The sequence below is a fragment of the Coffea arabica genome, chromosome 6c (assembly GCF_036785885.1).
Source record: "Coffea arabica cultivar ET-39 chromosome 6c, Coffea Arabica ET-39 HiFi, whole genome shotgun sequence".
NCBI classification, from domain to species: domain Eukaryota; kingdom Viridiplantae; phylum Streptophyta; class Magnoliopsida; order Gentianales; family Rubiaceae; genus Coffea; species Coffea arabica.
In genome coordinates, this window is record NC_092320.1 from 27,256,004 (window position 1) to 27,274,318 (window position 18,315).

The following is an 18,315-nucleotide window of genomic DNA, read 5'->3' on the forward strand; positions in this document are numbered from 1 at the left end:
GGTAAAAATTATCTCTCAAAAATTATTTCAATTGGTTAGGTAAAACTTGAGTTTTCAGAAAAGAAAGAAAACTGAAAAAGTTGCCCAGGTCAGCCGACCAGGGGCTCTTTGACTGCTCATAATCTTTGTACAAAAGTCAAAATCAAGTGCTGTTTGTGGAATTTGAAACTAGATACCAAAAGCTTTCCAATGATATAAAATTTCCCTACTAATTCGTTTTGAGTGAGCCGTAACGAACTGGCAAAGTGGACTGATTTACTTCACCTGTTTACCTGAGAAAATCATATAGCTACATCTTGTGGCTCAATTTTGTCCCTCTTGTGAAATGAATTTGAAAATGATGTCTTCTGATGAATTATAGAATTTTGAATCTAGTTTCCAACGCCATAAAGCATTTCCAATATGTACTTGTGTGGAGTTAGATATGGCCTGATTTCAAAGCTGTGTCAAAGTTGGTAACCGGAAAAAAATGCTGAACAGGTTGTGAAATCCAACCATCTTCAAACTATTGCATCTTGTTGTTCAAAAATCCAAATTTAGTTCTGCTTGTTGTGTTTGGAACTTGACATGAAACTCTTGCTGTGTTATAAATTTCAGAGGCTAATTCAATTCCTGTGAATTTTGCCGAATTTCCAAACATTACTGAAAAATCAAGACTGGTTTTGCCCTGATTTCATGAAACAGTAATTTTGAGCTAAGATTTGAATAATTTTTAGTTGGAATCTAGCAAAAGTTTCTTCTGGAAAGTTTTAGTACTATGAATCTAGTTTCCAACGGTGTAAAGTTTCCAATTTTTATACTTACCAAACTCAAGATACAATATTTCAAGTATTGTCGAGTAAAGCTGGAAATTTCTGATTTCTTAAGAAATGAACTTTTATGAACTTCCAACTTCCTTTTGAGATTGATGGTTCATTTTAAACTCGATTTCATGAATGATTCGAGTTCACTTGAGACTTTAAATCCTCCTTTTGAATCTCGATGGTCGATGAGAAAAACTCTCTTAAGGTGTTGTCTTAAGTTTTAATTAAGTGCATTTTCTTCCTTGAATGTTAAGTGGTCTAGAGTATATGTAAGTGATGGTTGGTCACTCTTTCTTCAGGTGCTCAAGAGGATTTCGAAAGGAATCCCGGTGCGGACAACTGAAAGACTTTATTTGCTCACTTGCTTTTGAATTGGTGAGTGTCAAGTGCATGACTTGTTGCTAAATAATTGAATTGTTTTTTGTTAATTAAGTGGTTTGGATTTGTTGAGACGAGTGTGTACTTTATCGCACTCGTTCTCTTTTACTTGACTAGACAATTGACTTGCGTGAACGTGACTTGACAATTGAATTGCGTAAACTTGGCAAATTGTATTTGTATATCTGGGGACGCCCAAAACTCATTGGCTAACCTTTCGACTCGAGTCGGCATGGGCTTGGTCGAGAGGCCTAGTGAACCATAAGAAAAATTATAAGCTTGATCTTTTGAGATCTTGCTTGGCATACTCGAGTAGTATTGCCCTTTCAGTGAGTGTTTGGTTACGGATCCAAAAGGGTGAAATGAGGGATGGAGGAAGTAAGTGGGGTTTCTACGGACTTGCTACCTACTCGGTTGATGGAGTGTCACCATGTGGAAGTATTGGATCAAACCTGGGCAAAGTAATAGGGAATTTAGCTCCTAAGAGCTCCCGTATCCTTATTGATTGTGCTTCACTGTTATTTGTGAATTACATGGACTTTCTAACTCTATTTCTTGTACAAGTGTTATTGTTACTTGAACTTATATGTTTGCATGCTTTTTCTTGGCCTCACTGAGCGTTAGCTCACCCCCGTAGTTTGTTTTCCTTAACAGGAGCTCGGAACGGAAAGATTTTTTGAGAAGCTGACTTGATTACCTTTTGTTTAGAATTTGGATGTAAATGGTTTAGTCAACTTTGGATGGTTGTATTTTTGGAAAAATTTGATGTACCTTTTGGAAACTTTATGATGTAAGACTTGAATGATTATAGAAGGAAGTGACTTTTCTTTATGTTGACTTTTATTATTGGTTAATTACCTTTAAATTTCGATTTGACTAGTATTGAGCCCTGCCGAGAGTTAGGCAAGCGGCCCGCTGAAATCCTAGGGTTCGCCCTAAGGAGAAGTGGGGTCGTCACAATGGAAGACCTAAAAGTGTGTATTCTCATTCCTGACCAAATTGGACACTTTTGCTCCACTATCACCAAAAAATACTACAAAGTAATATCTTTTCTTTTTCTTTTCTCTCTCGTCTCTCCATTCTCCCATCTCTCTTCTCTCTCACCTTTCATCACTTGTCTCTCTTATTCCTCCATCTTTCTTGTAAAAGTTTCAAACCAATCTCATAACCCAAAGCTCCTCGTCAAATTCTCCAAGAGACTAGTTTACCCTTATAATCAAAATTCAATAGCCAGGAACATATTGAGCAAGTTTAATCAAAGATGAGTAGGACCCCTTTTCAAAATCAACTTCAGAAACCTCAGACCTCAATGGGATATGTTCTGGAAGAACTATTACGTCAGACTCTTTTGGAATTCTTCCTTTGCAATTAGGCCAAGTCTATCTAGTTGTTGTGTTATCTTCACTGTCTTGTGGACAAAACCATCTTCTCTTTTAACCCATTTAATCAGGTCTAGTGGCTGTGGGACCAACTGGCTAGGAAAGAGGTTAGCAGTAGTGGTTCAATTGCTAGTGGTGAATGTTCGTTTAATCGCCAATGGTTCTATTGAATTCAAGATTTGAAAAACTTTTAAGGCCAATGATTAGACATTTTTTATTAGAGTTCGTGGTTTCCAAAATGTGTTGAATTTTAAATTGAGATTGTTGGGTGTGTTGGGTTCTTCATAGATTGTTTGCAGATAGGATGCTAAGACATTGAGGAAGAAGGAAGGTGAAAGAAAAAAGAAAAGAAATGTTTAGAGATAAAAAAAAAGTGGAAAAAAAAGAAGAAAAACCAAAATAGATTCTCATTGAAGAGACAAACCAAACAAGTAAAAAGGAATACCAAAAACTAGTGCTGTTAATCGAGTCGAGTCAAGATCGAGCACCTGATAATCGAACTCCACATGAACATTTATCGAGCTAGCTCGAGCTCGCTTGATTAGTAGTTTGAGCTTTAAAAGCAATTCCAAATCGACTCGTCATACTCGACTTCAATCTCGAACTCGAGTTCAAAAATCAAGCCGAGCTTAATGAGCTCAAGTGAGCTCGAGACTCGAGCTTGAACACCTAGACATTAGCAATCATAATGTCTAACCTGTTAACAAATTTTTCAGGCAAATTCACAACTAAATCTGCATTTGAAATAGATGCAGAAATTACAAATTCACAATACAACTTTTTCTGCATTCAAAGTAGTCAATGTAAATAGATTCAAGTAGTTCACAATTCAAGTAGTCTAAACAATTAAACATCAGCCATCAAGTAGTTCTAAACAGATTCTAAAATGTCCAAACTTTAAACCAACATGTTTAATTTCAAGAGTTAAATATAGCTTTCTTGAGCGAAAACAAATTGTGAATGATTGAGCTTGTAAATGAAATCAGCTTGTGAAATCAGCAAGTGAACGAAATCAGCTTGCACAAGCTAGCACCAATAGCCACCAAATCAGATTGTGAATGATTCAGGAAGTTCAACTTGTGAACTTCCTCAAATGTGAATCAAGTGAACTTCCTCAAATGTGATTGATTCAGCCATATCAAGTGATTCTGACAACACAAAAGTAAAAAAGTTATAAAGTTCTTTAAAATCAGATATAATGAAACTCTAACAACAGTAGAAACATCAAATTAATTACTTACGCAAGACTTATTATTTAGGCTATGAAGACTGTGAATCTAATCATTGCTGCAAAGCAACATCGCACTGTCTCAACTGACATAGAAGCTCGTCAATCACCACTTACTCTACCTCCAACACTAAAGGTAGATTCTGAAGCCACAGTTGTAACAGAAATGAAGAGTATATCCGTCGCTGTCCTCGACAAGATAAGAAACCTCAATCTTTCCCCTTTCCACCAAGTCAAAACATCTAGATTTGCATTTGCATCACAAGCATACCTACCTTCTTCTAAATAAAAATCTAAATCTGATTTTTTGGTGGAGCTTTGTCAATTTTACGCACATGCATGTGAAACTTTTCTTTACTAGTTAAAATGGTGGGTCCAATCATTTTACTAGTTTTTTTATTAAAAGAACTAGAAGCTTCATTTTGTCTCCCCTTTTACAGCCTACCTTTGTTGTTGTTCGGAATGGGAAAAAATGTGACAATCAACGTATTAGTTGTAAAGCTCATAAAGAGTGTCTTTAATCTCAGCCAAAAATCTAGGAGTTGCATCCTCACTATAAATCACCATTCTTTTTTTTAAATTATCTTGGTTTGAACAAAAATGAATAGTCCTTTTAAATTCATTTATTTACAAAACCAATTCGATTTGCAAGGCAGCATCTTTACTTCTTTCAGTAGTAAAATCTAGAAAAAAATATTTTTTAAAATCATGTTAGAAGCAGTGTTACAAGCATAGAAAAATTAGTTAAGAAATTCCCAAGCAAAGTCCTTCATTCTTTTGATTTATGCTTGATATGTTAGTCCACAAAATTCTGTATATTGATAGAAAAGCCCTCAGCCCAGTGGCTCAGATTACTGTCAATTAACAATTTTATCAAGTGGATATGCACATTTTGAATATAAATCATGAATATATTGATTAAATATTAGTAGAACATTGCTTAAAACCTCTTCAGTACTGTTCAATACGGCATCCAAATGCCCCTTTTGTCCAATATTTGAGGGCTGGAAAGGTCAATTTGCCTCGATTCTGGCTACCTTGATTACAGTTCAATTATATGCCTTGTGTTAGTTTTTTTTTTTTCTGACGGAGTGGATGTCCGGGTCAATCCTTACGAGATCCGACTAATCCCACTCCGACCCAGGGAGAGAGGCCCCATCCCCCCGAACACGATAATCATAGGACTCGGACCCTTGCGGGTACTGGACACCAGCTCCTAAGGAGGCTTACTGAGACCAACCGAGTTGTTCATGAGGGGCAGACAATTTGGTGGGAGGCAAGAGTTGAACCCCTGACCTCCCACCCCACCAGAAGAGGTGGTGGCTCAGTGGTCGTGTTAGTTTATTTGCATTCGACTTCCCTGCCCTTTACTATTTCTTAAAACAATGCTTTGATGAGATTCGTAATGATAGCCTGGGGAGATTAATTTACTTCTAGTATAGCTCAATGTATTGGCCTTTTGAATTTGGTGACGATTTGATCAGCTTACACGTATTACGGATGTTTTTCTGTAAAAGTCTGTGTACTAGAAACATCATGTACGTGAGAAGACGCGGAAATAGTGTAGCACTTTTAAAACAAATTGTAACTATATTTTAACTGGTTGTACATGTTTACAACAAGAGTGTAATATTATTCCGTTATTGTTCATGTGAGTCTTATGTATAATAATTATGTGTCTATTATGCAATTTTATAAGTAATTTGTATAGAATCATAAGGTGTTTAAAAAGTATTATATCATTTTGAACAGTTATCACTGACAATCATTCGTGCTTTTAGTCCGTAAAATTCGGTCTTTTCTGTGATCAGTGAAGTGTTTTACCTCCAATAAACCTGTAAAAATGACTAGGAAATTATAAAAATACTGTGATTTGGAAAACAAAAAGGGATTTTGGGGGGGGGGGAGAGGAGGATATAGTTCTCACTTATTAAGAAAATATAATTAACAGTTTATTTTGGCCAATGCATTCTGATTGCCCTATTTGAAAAGGCATATAATTCAGGATAATGTAAAACGTCTTACAATTGGCAGGACAAGGTGATGCAAGTGGAAGGTCAAAATAGGGCTAAACTTCTCGTTGAGACCACTTTAGATAGCAGTATTAGTGATTGATTTATGTTAAACTTCTTACTTTTTAGGACTGGAATCTCGTATATTGATATGTTTAGTACTTTTCAAACATGCAAAAGTTTGTCATCTCAAAGCCGGATGTGTTTAAGAGCCCCAATTCAGACACTTAAAAGTTATTTTTAGGAAGGACAAGATAGAGGATTTGAGCTCACAATTGCAGACTCATGCTGAGGAACAGTTCAAGGCTCCTAACCTCAACTATGTGACTGACGTCAAGGCCTGACCCATCTATAATAGCACAAGATGACGAAGTAGATGAGACCGCTACAGAGGCAACGGACATAGAATTGGCGAGTTGGGGGGTGTCTAGGGCAAAGACTCTCAAAGCTCTCAAGGCTGCAAATGGTGACATTGTATTTGCCATTATGGAGCTCACTTTTAGCAAGTCTTTCCATTTAGTTTTCTGTATTTTCAAACTTACGATGAGATATTTTTGACTAATATTTGGATGCCAATTGTCGATTACCGAAATATGACCATTTTTCTTTTTCAACTTAGGTACCAAAGGAATCCGAACCAGTATGACTAGGTAGCATATGACCATACTCACTAATAGTTCAAAATTTTGACTATCTTGTAAAACTGGTTTTTAATAATGTAACATTCCGATGAACTAATTATCTGGTTCATGAATACCTTAATGTCGATCCAAACATTGGATGTGTTATTATACTTATGTCATTATGTTAATTCTCCTGTAGTGAGATACCAAACATGACTATTTAACAAAAACTATAATCTTGAAAAGAAAATAAACACTTGATAACTCCTCTTGACTCGATTTAATCTAGAATTAGTAATCCATCATAAATGAGCCATAGTTCTTCGTTCATATATTTCACGACCCCTTACAATTCCTAATTAATACACTCTTCAAGTAATATCCTCTTGATTAGAGTAAATTAAGATGTTTCCAACTTGACTCCATCCCAAATGTACTTAGGAGGCATAGTATTTTTACTTTCATTATATTTTTTTTACCTTCTCTCCACACTATTTTCATCCTTAACTGCTATAATTCTTATTTAATTTTAAACCCTCCCACCTACCCCAAACTGGCATAGTTCTTCACTAATATAATTAGGAGCCCAAGTTCTTTATTAATATACAGTCTCATAATAAAATACTTTTGATTACATTGTAAAAGTGAATAAGTTGAGTTAAGTTTGAGTAGTACTCTACTCGATTTTGACTTATCTAAAAATGATATGGCTTGAGTTTGAGCAAATTAGACTCATGTTCGAGTCAATTTTCACATAACTTCGGGGCTAAGGTAATTGTTAACACATCTCAATCCACTACTTCTAAAATTTAGTGTTAATTAGAGTATTTGTATTAAACCATTGGACTAACATTTTATACCCTAGCAGTGTAGTTATTTTCTTACACTAGTAGCATTGAATGTATGCCACACATGCATTATTTCAATTTCAAATTTAAATTCATATTATGTGGCACAATCTAAACGTGCTAATGTAAACAAAATTATACACTGATAGTATATAAAAAACTTATTTGAAATCATTATCTATTATCTTTTTTTTTTTTTTTAGGTGTGTCCCGCAGGGAGTGGATCCCGCAGACTATTCACCACCCTCAGCAACTTGCTGGCAGCAAGGCATTATCTATTATCTATTATACTCTCTTGAACATTTTATTTTTAGTAATTTAATACCTTATACATTCAATCAATGACACATTTTTCAATTAAAATTGAAAGTTAACGAATCCTTGTATTACTTTTGGATGAAAAGGTTTCAAGTTTCAACACCCCAAGCCCTCCACATTACCTAAAAAAAAATATATTTTTTAAGCATCCCTAATTTAATAGCACGGTAAATTGAGAAAATTGTTAAATTGGAGCCACAAATCGAAAGCCAATAATAATTCGAGGATACAAATTGCAAATACTGTTGAATTTTCTACCACAAGGATTTAGGGTTCTTGGAGGGGTTCTTTTCTTTCACCCCAAATCCTCACTCTAAAACAGACACACAAACGACGTTTCCTCTCCGACAGCATGACTGCTCAGTCCCAGGAAGAACTCTTGGCCGCCCATCTCGAGCAACAAAATATCGATGTAATTTTAATCTCTCCTGTCTCTGTTGATATTTTTTTGTATAAATTCTTGCTATCTGAACTTTTGATTTTTTTAAAGGAAATTAATATATATTTTCTGCCTCAGTTGCAAAAAATTCGTTTTTTTTGTAGTTCAGTGTATCTTTTGGAACCTATATTTACAGGAAATCCTTTATTTTTTTGGCCATATTGATCAATGAAAAGTTAAGGTATATTGATAGTTAGGTGATGATTTTGTGTTAGTATTGTGGCTTAAGTGGTAACGTGGCTTCATATGTTTTGCTGGAAATTTATCAATTTTGATGAAATGAATTGGAAAATGAACGAGAACTAACAATTCCATATTCAATTAAAGCAGAAAAATATGACCTTTTTGGTGTCTCGCGGCTTCTGATTAGAGAGGATGTGTGCTTCAAATCCAAAAATGTGTTGAAAATGAAGACTATTTAATTAATATTGGGGGAGTCAAGTTTCTAAATCGGAGAAAGATATAATCTTTTTGGTATTTTGTGGCTACTGATTAGAACTTCAAATTCAAAAATTTGTCGAAAATGAAGGCTTGTTAATTAATAATGCAGTAGCCAAGATTTTAAGTCAGTTTTTTATTTTGACATATTGGTGATTGCAAAGAGACTTTTAGGCAAAAAGATGCAATTTTTGTATGGAAAGCGGTAGTTTTTTTCGCCGAGTTTGGGTGCATGGAACTGCACTAGGAATTTCTGTGAAACCATCACAATTAGCTAAAATGATCTCCTTAGTGTCATTGTACACTTTGTATAGGTAGTTGAGCCGTTGCTCAAATATTGTAAAGTCTTGTTTGTTATAAAATTCATCTATCGTTTCCGAAAAAAAAAAAAAAAGATATTACCCTTCTGAAAGCTGATAATGAAATTGCCCTTGGCTTCGTGATGAACCTGTTGATTGCAACTCTTTTGTGATGCAGGTAAAAATGAATGAGTGCTTCTAAAGTCACTATTATGTGATTTGGAATTTTGTTTAGAGGGATGCAATTACTCATAATGAACAATTCAGGATCCATTTTTTCATGTCCCCCATCACTCATAAAAGTGTGGCACTTGACATGGATGAGTAAGGACTATTCTTTTGTTAACCTTGGCTTGCAATTAGTAGTATAACTTTTCAGAGTGATTTATCAAAGGGTTGTCCTATATTTAGCTGTGCACACTATAGTGACATACTGTACTTATTGATTTTTAAGGACTCTAAGGTTGGTTATCAGTTTAGCCAAGGCTTGCACTTATTAAGATATTGTTGTCTCCAAATATCTCACATGTGGTCAAATGTTGTAAAATACTTAATTTGACAGGCAATGATGCCTGGGATCGCTGAGTCAATTTAGTTCCTGTTCTATCTCTTGCGGATTTTGGAAAATAATTGTTTTGTTTTCCTACTAGAGGTTCATAGTGATGGTTCAATTCTTCGTTTATTGCTTCTCCAACTTTGTGAAGATAACCCGCTAGAATGTCTTTAGCAGATGTTACCTTGTGGTTTACTGGGCCTGTCCGGGCTTCTATGAGTTTACCCCTTTACGGCTGTTTTAAGTTAAGGAAATGAAAAGAATGGGTACTAGATTCGTCTCAATTATAGATGAATTTACAAGTGTCAATTATGGATTTCATTCTAGGCTGCATTAAACTCCTTTAAATTTAACAGACCACTGGATCCTTTCATCTCTAGAACACAATCAATAAATTTGTGCCTTCTATGCACTGCTCTCATCTTCTGCTGCATGGTTTTGATTCTGAAGTATTGCATGGTTAGAAAAAAAAAAAGCAACTGGCCAAAATCTTTTCAATATGGTTAATCTGCCTTTCAAAATTTTCCATTGTTGTCCTGCTATGGGCTAAAAATCTTTTTTCTCCTACAATCTCCCCTTATTCGTTCAGCTAAATCCTGCCTAAAATGAAGTCAATTGGTGCACTTGTTTGAAGCTGCATTGCTGGCGTATTTTTATTTAATGATGAATATGCTATTTTACAGCCTGAGGAACCTGTGATCGAGGATGAGGATGAAGAAGATGATGATGATGATGACGACAAAGATGAAGATGACGTTGAAGGTACTTGTACATTCTGTATGATATAGCACCTTTTACACTCGCTCTTAACGTTTTTTGTGGAAACTTGATGTCGTGGACTATTCAATTAGAGAAATACAACTGTTAAAAGATTTCTACTTATAAATGTTTTCTCATGAAATCTTACCTCTCATGTCTGGTTGGTGCAATAATTTTGTTGTTGGATAATAGAATTCTTGTAGAGGTGTTTTCATGTTAAAGTATGAATTGTTTATAGTGTACAATACAGCCACATTCTGTGAGATTTGCATACATAAAAACATATTCTTTCTGATTCAAGAAATTATTCTAATTTGCCTGCATCTTCGGTTGGATATAGCACAACTCTTTGTCATGCTTTTATTTAACTTCTTCGTAATTGAATAGTATTTTGATGATGTAAGAAAAATATGTTGTACCTTTTCATTAATATGACAAATTAAAACGAATTCCTCCCATCCTTTTACTGCCTGTTTGTTGCTCCACTGGTCATTTTCATTCCTCATTCCCTCGTGTCTCTCTATTTTTCATAGGGAAAATGATCGGTTTCATCCTTCACATTTCACAAAAATATTCTTTTCATCCCTCACTTTTAAAAGGAAGCAATTTCGTTCTTGACATTTAAAAACTGAAGTTCTTACATCCCTGAACTCAAATTTCAATCTGAATCAAACCACTAATCAACCTGATTACAAATTTTGGGAGTCTAATTGATAGATCACTTGGTTAACTCAACTTGATATTCATGTAAAATTTAATGAACCCAAAAATAAAAAATAAAAAATTATAACATAAAAAAAAAATATTAATCTTTCGTATATTATTATTGTATACACTGACGGTTTTATGTACCGCATATCATTTCAGTTTAAATTTAAATATCAAATTTTGTATTTATGATATACATCTAGATTCGCAAGTCGATATACTAACAGTGTATGAAAAGATTTACCCAAAAAAAAACTCTACTATTCCAAGACAAAGAATGGCCTTTTATGTTATAATTTTTTTTTTAATTTAATAAATGTCATGTGAATATAATGAAATTGACCGAGTGATCTATCAATTCTATTTCCGAAATTTATTACTGGGTTATTGAATGGTTTGATTCAGATTGAAAATTAAGTTCAGGGATGTTATAGTTTTAATTTTTAAATGTCAGGGACGAATTTGCTTCATTTTAAAAGTGAGGGACGAAAAGAATATTTTTGCAAAATGTAAAGGATGAAACAGGTCATTTTCCCTTTTTGATATATTCGATGTTCACCCAAATTTCCTGCTTGCTTTCTCCTGCCACCTCTGGCTTTCCTTCCCTCTTGCTCTCTTTGCCTGCCTCCACTTCTGGCTTCGCCCTTCTTTTAATCTCTCCCCCCTCTCCCTGCTTTTGTTAAGCATTTCTCCTTTCTTCTGGCCCCTGTTGCTCCTCCATTTCTTTTGCTTCCTCCTTTCTCTCTGCACCAGGCCACCCAATGATCATTACTTTAATGCCGACCTTGTGCTACTTACAACTCTTCCCTGTTGTTCACTGGTCCCTCTGCCACTTGCTTATAGCAAGCTCTCTCTTTTTCCTATACACTTGTTTCTGTTTGATGATAATGCCCTGGTAATGGTATGTTTCTGCTTGTGCTCAAGAAGCTATAGCTGTTGTCTTGTGGACTTTGTCAGAGTGTTGGTATGTGTTTTTGTCTATGCTGGTGGAGTGTAGATCTCTATGCTGGTGGTGTGTTGTTTCTGCTATTTGGAAAACTGGAGTGAGGGATCAGAGTTTTTCAGGCTTAGTTTTGAATGAGAAAGACTTTATTTTTGGTGTTAGTTAAACTTGAGTATAGGTGGAGACGGTGTTGTGGTGGTTACTAGGCTGTATTACTGTGGTGGAATGTTTAATCATTTGTTTTACTTGGGAATTTTGGCTAAATGAATCTAGACTCTAAGTATGCCATTTTAGCATGTCATCCACTAGGAAATAGCTGTCCAGCCATCCAGGCTATCCAGCCAGTGCTACGTCTATGCTGGTGATTGGGAAGAAGAAAAGAAGATTGTGGTGTTAAAGAAAAAAATTGCAAGAAGAAAGGGGGAATAGAGCAAGTGTGCTAATAATCTGTTTTGTGGTTGCGAAGGTAATTTGGCTGATTGTCAAATGATTCGCTTTTACCAATTAAAAATTATGCTGAGAGTGCAAGGGTGCAAGGGACAAATCACATGCTCAATTGATACTGTTATCCTATCAAATTCTAACATGAGTGTAATTTATCAAAACCAGATGGTAGATACTTGTGACTTTGGCAAACTTCATGTCAATGTAGTTTTTTTGTGTTAATCACATCGAAATTTCTCTCTTTTTTTCCCTACTATTCTTTTCCAATGCCTTTTCTCAGACTACTTGTGCAGAGTAGAGAAACTTTGATATTGAATACAACTTTGGTAGGAATATGCATACGAATCAGCTGACTTGAGGCACTAAATTTTTGTTTCTTTTCTTTTCCTTTTGCCTTTTCCAAAGTGTCTTGAGTCTTTATGGGTTTCACATGAAAGATTCTTTGCAAAGCCTGTAATTCACATACTAGACCAACATTTCAATGTGGAAAGAGTGTCTTCAGTTCAGATGCTTACAATGTTTTAATAAGCTACATTTGTTGCACCAACTTTCCATCATTCATTACTTGAAATGATAAGCATAAACACATATCAATGTGATCTGGCAATTGACTGCTTTGAAAATGGTTACAATATGCGCTTTGCATCTAGAAATTTCTAAAACTGCATACTTTATGAATGCTATCATACTGCTGCTTGTCAGGACAAGGAGATGGTAGTGGAAGATCAAAACAGAGTAGAAGCGAGAAAAAGAGTCGGAAGGCTATGCTAAAGTTGGGGATGAAGGCCATCCCAGGGGTCAGCCGGGTCACTGTTAAGAAGAGCAAGAATGTCAGTATATTTAGATGATTTATGAATTCTACTGAAAAGTTATTTGTTTATTATTTTCTGTTCCAAATTTGGAGATATGTTACTTTTTCTGAATATTTGACTTTGTTTATGTTTTAGATTCTGTTTGTCATCACAAAGCCAGATGTTTTCAAGAGCCCAACTTCAGATACATATGTTATATTTGGTGAAGCAAAGATTGAGGATTTGAGCTCACAATTGCAAACTCAAGCTGCAGAGCAGTTCAAGGCTCCTAATATCAGCAATGTGATATCCAAGCCCGAGCCATCAACTGTAGCTCAGGATGATGAAGATGTAGACGAGACTGGTGTAGAACCCAAGGACATAGAATTGGTCATGACGCAAGCTGGTGTTTCAAGGGCCAAGGCTGTGAAAGCTCTCAAGGCTGCAGATGGAGATATTGTGTCTGCCATTATGGAACTTACAAACTAGGAAGCCCTCCAAGAGTTTCCTGAGACCAATGAGGGTAGAATCTGTATTGTCAAGTTTTATACTGTTGTGGCTTTCTTGTTTTATATTGTTGTGGCTTTCTTATTGCAGCTCTTTTTCATTGACTTCTTTTTAACTACTCTTATAATGTTTGAGCTTATCTATAGAATTTTTATGAATTGTATCAGAGTTAGAAAAGTACCATGCGATTTATGATGTGGTAATGGCTGGGTGAGAGTTTTATGGCCTTGTGTCCAGCTTCTTTGTATTGGTTTATAGGGTTTCACTTCCAAAACGACGACGCAGGGAAATGATAGAAAATGACATTATTGGCAATTTGAGATCCCAAATCTCTGTGGTGGCTTCTGCTGATGCGACCAAAACTGATAAATGTGTTGTCTTGGGTATCTTCAGCTTCTAAGTGAAATTTTGTCTTAACTTCTGAGATGGTGAAATTTGGTATGTCAAGGACTCAGAGAGACCTTATAGGTTCGAAGTTCGTCGTCATTTAATGCGTAGTAGCTTAGTCAGGCACATGAGGAGGTCTCTATCCCTGCCTATTGCCTGATGGGTGTCAAATATCAGAAACCTTTTTTTGTCCTTTTCAAAAACGTATTGATTTGACCTCATAAATGGGACCAAGCATGTTGCCGTCAAGAGAATCTCCTAATTGTGTAGTGCAGTCAAGAGAATCTCCTAATTGTGTAGAGCAGTTAGAAAGATATTTTTTAGGGTTAATTGCACTCTATCCCCTTTACGTATGAGTCATTTATCAATTTACCCCTCAATGTTTATTTTTTCACAATTAACCCCAAAAGTTAACGGTCAACCCTAATGGAGATAAAATAGAATAATGAAAAGACAGAAATATCCTTCAAAAAATAATGAAAACCCAAAATACCCATATCTCTAGGTTTATAAAAGGGATAAAGAAAAGTTTTCAAAATTACCCTGGAATAATGGAGGAGGGAAATTTCCCTCCATCTAGCACATGACACAAAAAAAAAAAAAGAAATTCCGAAGACCAAAGGTAGGGAACCTTTTGTCATTGTCGGTCATCTTTTCTTTCTTCTCTATTAGCCACTTTTTCCTCCATCTTTTCTCTATCCTCTATCTACCCATGAAAAATGTCCACATACATGACGATTCTGAATAAAAAGAAAATATAGTTGTCTAAAACTCTTGTTGACTTATTCATGTATAGAGCAAAATTAAAGACAATAATAATAGATTATTAATAAAAAATTCTTATATTGTAATTTGAGCAGTAGTAAAATCTTCTTCCCAGATTTTCAAGTGTCCAAGAGGTGCACAATGGTGCCTCTTTACTACATCCACACATTTTTTGAGGCGATCTTTCAATGTTATTTGAAACACTTTGTAACATTTTATGATACTTTTGGTTGACAAAAAAAAAAAATTTAGGAGCTATTGAATCTCTTAAAATAAAAGAGAAAAAATAGACTGCAATTGGATGGAAGCATGAAAGAGAAAAAATAGGCTAAAAAGCATCAGACACCCCTTTTTATAACTCATTGAGGGACGTTTTAGTCAACCAAAACAAACGACTCCCTTCCAATGGCAATTTCGGCATCTTGAAGTTTTTAACGGTGCAATTGATGAGCTGGACTAACGGAGGGGGGTAAACTGTGAAAAAATAAATGTTGGGGGGGTAAATTGAGAAATGACCCATACTTAAAGGGGATAAAGTGCAATTAACCCTATTTTTTAACCAAAAAGAATTTGGTTTAAATGTAGATACCTGTCTAAAAGTTTTTGCAACTCAATCATAGATGATGAGATTTGACCTTTTTGAACTCTGGTTGTAACTCAATAAAGACCTGGGAAACAAAAAAAAGATGTGTACGAAGATATCTAGCAACAAGAAAGAAAAGGCAATCATAATTCAATTGAATGTTATTATTTTATTTTCGGAGCGTGATATGATGATTGACAAAAAAAAAAATGGTTGAAACATTCATGGTAACATTTGTTTCCTTGAGTGTTCTTTCATGCCAAACTTTTTCATTGTATTAACTAAACGTTCTCAATGTTTGGACAAATTTGAGGTAATCTGACTCTTCTTTTGATCCCAAAAATGGTTATATCCGTTCACAGTCTTGCAATAAAAGGGGAAAATTACCTTTTGCTTCAAAAACATGCATTCTACCTATCTTTGCAATAGATTAATGGTAAACTAGATGGCATCGTTTTAATACATGTAATATGAGATAAAATATATTATTTTTGGGGTCTACAAAGCAGATAAATTTATAAATTATTATAAAAAAAAAAGTGTTTCTACAAGAGGGACTATTTGTGAAGCCATTTCTATGACAAAGGTGTTTGCATTTGTTGAATATAAACTAAGCTAAGTTCGTATTTGGCAAATACAAATTAGCGTATTAAAATAAAAAAAAAAAAAAAGGCATGCCTTGCATTTGAGAAATGCGAGAGCCTTGTTCTTTCAGTCAATAAAAAAGAGCTCACAATTGAAAGGCGAAGAACTTCATTGGCACATTTTTAAACCCCAAAATTAGAAAACCCTAAGACATGAACAAAATTGGGAACTGCAAATTGAACCCAAAATTGTTACGAAAAGGTTAACCTATCCGTACAAGACCCAGAAATTCCATAACAAACGCCCCTCCTTAGAGGCCGACGTCCTCGACGGCCTGGTAATTTTGGGACTCCCCCTTCAAGGAGGCAGAGCCTCTGCGAGATTCGAACCTGGGATGTTGGGTTCGTTGCCTGGCTCTGATACCATTGTTACGAAAAGGTTAACCTATCCGTACAAGGCCCAGAAATTCCATAACAAAAATCCATCCCAAATCCATCATTCAAATATGTGGAAGTGCAGAATCCATCAAGAGGAGGTACAAATTGTAGGGAAGGTCTGCAATTTTGCTTTATCTTACAGCCCCGACACCGAAAGCTATCGCTAGAAATTTGAAGTCACTGGAAGGCTGCAAAATGGAGACCATTACATTGATGCTACATCCATTAGCCAGGGAATGAGGTACGTTTTCTGATGCTATCATCTGGAACAGAAGAAGATGCCTTGGAGCCCGTAGTTATCTCCAATTTTTATTTTGTTTTTTTCTCTTTCTGGTGAAAAAATGAATGAACAGGTGGTTTATTAAGCTATTCCACACATCCTAATGTCCTATGTAGCGATTTGCAAATAGTTTTTTTTTTTTACATTTTTTTGTTTTGTTCAAAGAAGAAGCCGGTTGGTTTTTTCATTGTTAAGCTTTAATTAGGACTGCCGGAACTATGTACTATAACTAGCTGCTTGGAGTTTGCAATTTCTGTTGGTTTGAACTGATCTTTTGGAGTATCAGTATTCAGTAGTATCTTTATGAACTTGCACTGTTAAAGTAATTTTTTTTTCGAAATGGCTGATTTGTCTTATAATTAGGACTGGGTGAATGATGAATTCGTCAATGCATGAATCAAATTACTATGGAATGTAAATGATGAACTTGTTCACTTCCTTTTTCATCTTTTTTATTGCTAAAGATGGTTATGTTAAGAGTTTATATGCTTGAATTTTAAATGAGAGTTTATACGCTTGATGAATGTCAAAATAAATCTATGAAACATAGACTTTATTTACATTTGAAATGGTCTCTATTTTGGTTTTAAAACCCAGAATTTAATTATTGCATACTCGGTTTATTAGGCACTCAAATTTTCACTCTATACGTAATTCTAAGAACTAATATTAGAAGGTTTCTTGGTGGCTCCCATTTGTATGTCAATGAAGTTCGGTTCTAGGACATAGGTTGCTCGTTAAAAATTCTAATAAGTTGTTCAAAATTTTTGACAAATACATGCTGCAATTAATTTTTTCATTTTTTAGGTTTGCAGTTAACTCCGTTCTATACATACAGGTGTGGATGGAGTTGGTGACACAAGGGCAAGCCTTTAAGAGGCTTTGATTGGTACTACTAGGATCAAATACACACAAGACCATATTTCGAAACTCAGACTAGTTATTGGGTAAGTTGATAAGTTTACGACTTGAATGTGGTTACCTCTCTTTAGATTTATGATATTTGTCCCCTAGTCCAACTACTTGAAGAAGTAGGTTCTGTGACGCCTTTGCTGCTATCCGGAACTTAATAAATGGAGAGGAATTTTTTTTTAACCACTTTACTGCTGACTTGGAAATTTGGATTTTATCATAGGGAAAAGACAATGTTGCTTTCGTTTTTCAAAAAATAGATATAATTGCTGTCCAATTTATGTTCTAATTTTTAAATTTTTGTTCGTAGAAGAGGCCATTTCATTTTCTTTGGGTTTATTTTATTATCAATTGATGAAATTAAACTTAAGTCTTCTCTTGTACTATATACTGGAATTGCATGCATATGGAGGAGGCCCGTTATTGCAGGCCCATTAGTGTTGCTACAAGTACATTACACTTGATAAAAGTGAAGCGATTTAACTATTATATTGTTTGATAAAAGTGAAGTGATTTAACTATTATATTGTTGCAATGTCATAATGATTCAAGGTTTTTTTACAACTATGAGCATGGGAACGTATACCTACTATGTGCTCTGATCAAGTGCAGCCGTTGGAGCACTACTAGTCCATATGGAGCTTGGTGCACACGTATCTTTCAAAGTTGTAATCCTAATCTTTAATTCAAACAAGAATCATATGTACTAATTACTTGCCTCTTCGTTTATTCTATGTAGGTGGAATGCTGAATTCAATCTACACAGGATTGCACAACATGTCCTACTTATATTTCGACATCAGTTGATAGGCTTGCGTCCTGAAGAGGTATTATAATTATACTGTGACTTTGTTCTGAGACTTTGCCAGTGTACTGACCAAGCTAATAAAATATAC

At 35.1% G+C, this 18,315-nt stretch overlaps 1 protein-coding gene across 1 annotated transcript; it reads left to right on the forward strand.

Annotated features, from left to right (window-relative positions):
• The first annotated feature begins 7,841 nt into the window (after positions 1-7,841).
• On the forward strand, positions 7,842-13,636 carry LOC113693751 (nascent polypeptide-associated complex subunit alpha-like protein 1). The gene is made up of 4 exons (XM_027212411.2): positions 7,842-8,001; positions 10,002-10,080; positions 12,875-13,002; positions 13,120-13,636. The coding sequence occupies exons 1-4, from the start codon at positions 7,942-7,944 to the stop codon at positions 13,450-13,452; spliced, it is 600 nt and encodes a 199-aa protein (XP_027068212.1). The 5' UTR covers positions 7,842-7,941; the 3' UTR covers positions 13,453-13,636.
• The last annotated feature ends 4,679 nt before the right edge of the window (positions 13,637-18,315 follow it).